At 42.8% G+C, this 7,182-nt stretch overlaps 1 protein-coding gene across 1 annotated transcript; it reads left to right on the forward strand.

Moving 5' to 3' along the window:
* The first annotated feature begins 582 nt into the window (after positions 1-582).
* On the forward strand, positions 583-1,210 carry LOC124091502 (thymosin beta-4-like). The gene has a single exon (XM_058578716.1). It carries the CDS (start codon positions 583-585, stop codon positions 799-801), a length of 219 nt encoding a protein of 72 aa, XP_058434699.1. The 3' UTR covers positions 802-1,210.
* Positions 1,211-7,182: the final 5,972 nt, after the last annotated feature.

The raw sequence follows: 7,182 nt of genomic DNA on the forward strand, positions 1-7,182 counted from the left end.
TCTAAGGAACCAGCCCTGCCAACACCCTGATTTTGGACTTCCAGCTCCAGAACTATGAGACTATACATTTCTATTGTTTAAGTACCCCCCAACTCCAACTGTATTTTGTTACAGTTACTGGGTCAAGGCTATACAACAATTCTTTGTACTCTGTTTTTGTAATCTTTCTTTACGTCTAGAATAATTTTAAATTTTTTTTAAATTGATTTTTTTTCGGGGTACTGGGGATTGAACTCAGGGCCTTGTGCATGCTAAGCAAGCACATGAGCAGGTGAGCTATATCCCCAACCCAAAATTAAAAAAAAAAAACAACTGAAAATGGAAAAATAATCAGAGGACAGAAAAGAGAATTTATGAAACTTAAATAAATTTTGCCTGCCAGCACAGATGCTAAATATCTCTAGCAGGGCTGGGGTTGTGGCTCAGTGACAGAGTGCTTGCCTCGAATATGTCAGGCACTGGGTTTAATCCTCAGCACCACAAAAAAATAAAATAAAGATATCGTGCCCATGGATAACTAAAAAATATTTTTAAAAAAACATCTCTAGCAGTCATAAACATGCCAATAAAACAAAAATGAAAATGAATTTTAAGACACTCGGTGGCAGTCACTTCGCAGACCAGACTTCTCTCGTTCACGCGTCTTGCTCCGCTTCCTCAGAAACCCTGTCTGACAAACCCGATATGGCTGAGATCGAGAAATTCAATAAGTCGAAATTGAAGAAGACAGAAACCCAAGAGAAAAATCCTCTGCCTTCAAAAGAAACGATTGAACAGGAGAAGCAAGCAGGCGAATCTTAATGAGGCGTGCACCGCCAATATGCACTGTACATTCCACAAGCATTGCCTCCTCATTTTATTTCTTTTAGCTGTTTAACTTTGAAAGATGCAAAGAGGTTGGATCAAGTTGAAATGACTGTGCTGCCCCTTTTAACATCAAAAAATCGAGAACTACTGACAAGGAAGGCCAGGCCTGCCTTTCCCATCTACCTGTCTGGCTGGCAGAGAAAGAAAAGAACTTGCATGTTGGTGAAGGAAGATATTGGGTGGGAGGATGGTGAAATCTAGAGTAAGATCCAAGCTGTTTCAAGGTGTCCTGCAGGCTGTAAAATGCAATTTAATCAGAGTGTCATTTTTTTGTTCAAATGATTTTATTTATTGGAATGCACAATTTTTTAAATATGCAAATAAAAGTTTTAAAACTTGAAAAAAAAAAAAGAAAATTAATTTTAAGAAAAAAATGTTTGCACATCTTGGGGCAAATAGCTTCCAAATGGCTTAGAAATTTCACATCCCAGGGCAGAGGCCCACAAACTTCTCAAACACCTAAAATCCTGAGACATAGGATCTCTAAACAGCTAACAGACTTCACAGTCTGTTTACAGATGTTATATTCTGAAGTGAGATTCTAAAACAAATCTGAGAATTCACATCCTAGAAACACTCCACCAAATTACACACAGCCATACAACTACCTTATATTGAGCTGACTTGAGCGTCACTTTCCTCTTACTTACCTACACTCAGCCAAACACCTCCCCTGCCTGATGCCCACAATCCCTTCATTAAAAAGTTGGGCTGGTGGTGTTAGTGGTGCATGCCTATAATCTCAGCAGCTTTTGAGGATAAGGCAGAAGGATCACAAATTCAAAGTCAGCCTCAGCAATTTAGTGAGGCCCTGAACAACTCAGTGAGACCATGTCTCAAAATTTAAAAAAAAAAAAGGCTGGGGATGTGGCTCAGTGTCTTTGCACCCCTGGGTTCAGTCCCCATTACCAGGAAAAAAAAACATGGATATCTCACAACTCGGAGAAGAGACATTGATACAACTCAGGGACCTTGCTGCCTGGAAACACCCTGACCACCAAGAATGTCAGAAAAAGCCTTTTAAAAAATATATAAAAAATGCTGCAGATATAGCTCAGTGAAGTTGGGCTGGTGATGTAGGTCAGTGATAGAATGCTTGCCTGACATGCACAAGGCCCTGGGTTTGACCCTTAGCATCTTGGGGAATAAGCGGTGCAGTTATAGCCAGGCCCAGTAGTGCAGGCCTGTAATTCCAGCTGCTCAGGAAACTGAAGCAGGAGGATTTCAAGTTCAAGGCCAGCCTTGAAAATTTAGCAAGATTCTGTCTCAAAATAACTAACTAAATAAATAAATAAGCAAGCTCCAGCCAGGTGCTGTGGTGCATGCACATAATCCCAGCAACTCGAAAGGCTGTCACAGGAAGATCACAAGTTTGAGGCCAGCCTAGGCAACTAAGTAAGTCCCTAGACAAATTAGTGTGACCTTATCTCAAAAGAAAAAAATAGAAAGGGCTGGGGATATAGCTCAGTGGTAAAGTGCCTCTGGGTTCAATCCCCAGTACCACAAAGAAAAAAAAAAGTCATTTATTGCCACAGTCTGGCTGGGCACAAAATAACCGGGAGGTCACAAGCCACTTGTAGGTTCAAACAGGAACTACTTTATTGCCAGAACCCCGCGGGAACTCTCTAGAACTCCACGGAAACTCTGCGAGAACCAACGGGAACTCCGCGAGAACTCAAAAGTAGTGGGCACCCGAGGCAGCAGGAACCGCCCCACTGCCAGACAGCAGAGGTCCACATACACAACTGAATACACAGCTTGTTTCAATTTAGCATCATCCAGTTACAGCTATCAGTCATTATCTTAATAATTATACACAGCTTAACTTAATTATCATCATCTTAATGGCTCGCTGACGTTACTTCTCAACCACTCCTTCTGGCAAAATGCCAGGCACCATCCTGACTTGGCTGTGGCTTTCAACAATTTATGACCCACCCAATCACCATACTCCTCCTTCCTCCACACAAAACTCCACACACCCTAGTCTGGCCTGGTTCAGAGGGGATCAAGAAACCTACACATCCTCCTCTCCTAGGGGAGAGGGGCTGGCCCAGAGGAGGAGCATGAAGTCACCTTGAACCTTATTTGCTGGACTCAGACCTATAAGTAGCCTAAAAGCAGATGCCAGGGGCTGAAGAAGAGTACTTCTTAATGCTGCTGTGAAAATTGAGTAGGTTCTGGGGCTGGGGCTGTAGCTCAGTGGTGGAGTGCCTGCCTTGCATGTGTGAGGCACTGGGTTTGATCCTCAGCACCACATAAAAATAAATAAAGATATTGTATCCAACTACAACTAAAAAAAGTAAAGGAAAAAAAAAAAAGACTTGCCAATAAAGTTGTCCCACAATGGAAATTACATTTTTTTAAAAAAGTGAGTGGGTCCTAAAATCACTATAAGAAGATGCAGTTAAGTGTTGTTTTAAAAAAAGAACTGTAATCCCAGCTACTGGGGAGGCTGAGGTAGAAGGATCTCAAGTTCGAGGCTAGCTTGGACAACTTAGTGAGACCCTGTCTCAAAATAAAAAATAAAAAGGGATAGGGGTGTGAATCAGTGGTAGAGTGCTCCTGGGTTCAATCCCCAGGACTGCAAAAAAAAAAAAAAATCAATAAATAAAAACTAAACATAAAACATAAAAAAATAAGAGAATAAAAAGTATTGCCCGAAACACACTGTACCAGGCCTTGAGTACAAGCCAATAATGCCAGCTTCTTTTATAGGTTTGCAATCTGAAGTTCTTAGTCGGGATTCGAACCTATGTCTCCAATAACCAAACCCCTGCCTTGGCAATTTGAATACCAACAGGCGCCAGAGCGCCTGCGCTGAAAGGAAGCAACTGAGCAGGGGGTGGGGTGGGGGAGCTTCCCCTAAGTGATTCCGGTAAACCTCGGGACCCTGGGAGAGCTTTGTGTAGGAATCTCGCGGATACCAATTGAAGCTCAGGAGGGCTCTGATCCCGCCTTACTCCTCCTGGAGCCAATCACCTCTGTGCACCCTTCCGGTTCCCCCCAACCGCAATTTTGATTCAAATCTCTGTAGAGCCAACCGGGGGCAGAGGGTGGGAGGGGTGGTTGTAAAACCGTGGCGGTAGTAGCTGTCAGTCAGGTTGAAGCTTTAGGTCGAAGGTGAGGTTTGTTCGGGACCAGAACGGGTCTACGAAGCGCCATTTTCTCCTCGTCTTGGGTCGTTTCATTGGGGGAATGTGGAGCCCTTTCATGTCTCCACACATACAATGGTATCTTCCAAAATACGCGACCCCTCTCCTGTGGTACCTCCCAGAGTGGACTGTTCCATTTCCGTGTCTCACCGTAGTGTGTTCCTGAGCTGCACTGGCTCGTTTTTAACACTTCTATTCCCTAAAGGAACAGCACCAGCAATTATTGAGTGCCTGATAAATTCCAGGTTCTTAACTAATAATAAAAGTAGCTAAGAATGATTAAATAATCATATATATATATATTTTTAAAAAGATTACCCCCACCCACGCTTCCTTGTGTATCCGACCTAGAGATGGCGGTTATGTCAGTGCAGCATGAATCATTCAGTTTTCAGTTCATCTCAACACAACTAAATAGACTCTTTGACGCCTTCCTCATCCCCGCCCACGTTTATTTATTTATTTGTTTGTCTGTTTCTACTGGGGATTGAACTCAGGGGCACTACACCCCTGAGCCATATCCCCAGCCCTATGCTGTATTTTATTGTAGAGACAGGATCTCACTGAGTTACTTAGCACCCCACCATTGCTGAAGCTGGCTTTGAAGCCGCCATCCTCCTGCCTTAGCTTCCTGAGCCGCCAGTGTGCCGGCCCCCACCCACGTTTAATTCCTGCCTCCCATAATCCCCCATGGACTGTCCCAGTCCCAGACCATGTTGTCCTTAAGAAAAAAAAAAAAAAAAACAGAATCCCAACCCCTAGCCTCAGAGCCCCTGAGACCACTGATGAAAGTGTGCATTTGTGTGGCAGCATTTATCAAAATAAAAAAAACTGACACCCCCCCAGTGGAATGTCAGCAATGCCAAGAAAGGGATATGTGAATTTCTAAGTTACTCAGTGTCTTCCCAGCACCCCTACTGTGTGCAGGTGCTCCAAAGGAGGTTCATTGAATAATAACTCCTTTGGCCTGACAATTCCCCTTCTAAATGTGTTCTAAGGAAATAGTCACACACATGCACAGGTCTGTGCTTGTCCTTGCCTAGTGTGTGCAAGGCACTGGGTTACATCCTAGCACTGTAAAGAATGGGAGGAATGGTCAACAAGTGGGGGAAGGATAAAGGTAATGCATGTTATACCATGAAGCTCCAGTTGACTGTAGAAATAAATGAGACTTCAGCTCTGTAAACATACTGCAGATGGCTCAGACACTTCACATCATTGCACACTGAGCATGAGAGAAGTTGGAGACCTCACACCATGTGACAGAGTCAAAAATGGTTCAGGGATCTCACACTGTGGACACAGACCACAAAACAGCATAGATACCTCATACTCTGGCCAAAAATTGGCAAAAAGCTCAGATAACTCACATAATGAAACATAAATACCAAAACATTTTATATACCTCATCCTTTGGTAACAAATTCCTGCCAAAATTTCAGAAACCACAGAGTCATTGACACCTCAGGGAACTTCCACACTGGGGTACTGACTCCAGACAACTCACATACCTCATGCCCTAGATATAGACCCTAAAACAGCTCAGAGACCTCACCACCTGGAATATAGGTAGAAAATCTGACCATACCTCATACACTTGACAAACTCCAAAACAATTCAGACACCTGAACACAAACAATGCAGGTGACACTTGTACTGGCTAGAGGTTCTGCCTAAAAGACATGCTGTTAATGGGGGGAAAACAAGTGGGAAAAATGCTTAAAGACCTCATAACATGAGAGCCAGGCCTGCAAAGTGTTCTGAGATCTTAACATCACAACTCAGAGAGCCCAAACTTCATGGAGCAAATCATAAACACTTCCATAATGCCCCCAGGAACACTTTTAAAAGACTTTTTAAAAAATTCAAGAAACCTCAAACCCTCAAAGATTCCAGAACAGCTTTGAGACTTAACACCCTGTAACAAAGGCCCCTATACATTATAGACACCACAAAACCTGAGATGCAGATCTTACAAGATAGGGACCACATATCTTGGACATAGATTTCAAAATATTTCAGAGGGCTGGGTGCAGTGGTTCATGCCTATAATCCCAGCAACTTGGGAGACTGAGGCAGGAGGATCACAAGTTTGAGGCCAGCCTCAGCAACTTAGTGAGGACCCCAGCAAATCACAGAGACCCTGTCTCAAATAAATAAATAAATAAATAAATAAATAAATAAATAAATAAAATAGATGGATGGGGATATTACTCAGTGGTAAAGTGCCCCGGGGTTCACTCCCTGGTGACAAAAAATTAATCAAATTAAATTAAAATTGAAAAAAAGAAACAACATTTCAGAGGGTTAGAGATGTGGCTCAGTGGTAAACCACTTCCCTGGCACATGGAAAGTCCTGGATACACCTCCTCCACACACACACAGAGAACCATTTCAGAGAACTCACAAGCCAGCACACAGACCCATAAATAGATTTAAGACTTCAGAACATAGAAGCAAACCTCCAAGAGACTTTATAGTCAAGAACACAGACACTCACCAGGTATAATGGCAAGTGCCTGTGATCCCAGTGACTAAGGAGGCTGAGACAAGAGGATCTCTAGCTCAAAGCCAAACTCAGCAACTTAGCAAGGCCCTAAGCAACTTCATGAGATCATGTCTCACGAAAATTTAAAAAATAATAATAATAAGCCACTGAGGAGGTGGCTTAGTGGCTAAGGACCCCTGGGTTAAATCCCCTGTACCAGAAAAAAAAAAAGAACACACCTTACACCTTGGAGAAGAGACACTGATACAACTCAGGAACCTTGCTGCCTGGAAACACCCAGAATATATTAGACACAACACTCCCTAGAATTGAGACCACCACGAAGATCAGAAACTTCACACTTGGAAACAACCAAAATTACTCAAATACCTTCCATCTTGGAACTCAGAATCCACATGAGCTAGGAAAACAAGCACACTGAGACTCAGAATATGAAACAGTAACTCTGAACAGAGATATCCAACACCTCATAGACTATACACTAGATGCAGACCTCTAAAACATTTCAGACATCACATACCCGGAGATACAGTCCCACTAGAGAACAAAGATATCATAACTTGTGACACATTCCCATAAGTAAATTTGGAAATAGACCCCAAATAAATGAGGGATATCACCATTAAGAAAGTAATCCAGGACTGGGGATAT

Source organism: Marmota monax, unplaced genomic scaffold (assembly GCF_021218885.2).
Source record: "Marmota monax isolate L192 unplaced genomic scaffold, Marmota_monax_Labrador192_F-V1.1 WCK01_AAM20220418_F8-fsc00170, whole genome shotgun sequence".
Lineage (NCBI taxonomy): Eukaryota > Metazoa > Chordata > Mammalia > Rodentia > Sciuridae > Marmota > Marmota monax.

Excerpts from the sequence above, each read along its gene's own strand:
- LOC124091502 (XM_058578716.1), top strand. The coding sequence starts at position 583 with ATGAATTTTAAGACACTCGGTGGCAGTCACTTCGCAGACCAGACTTCT.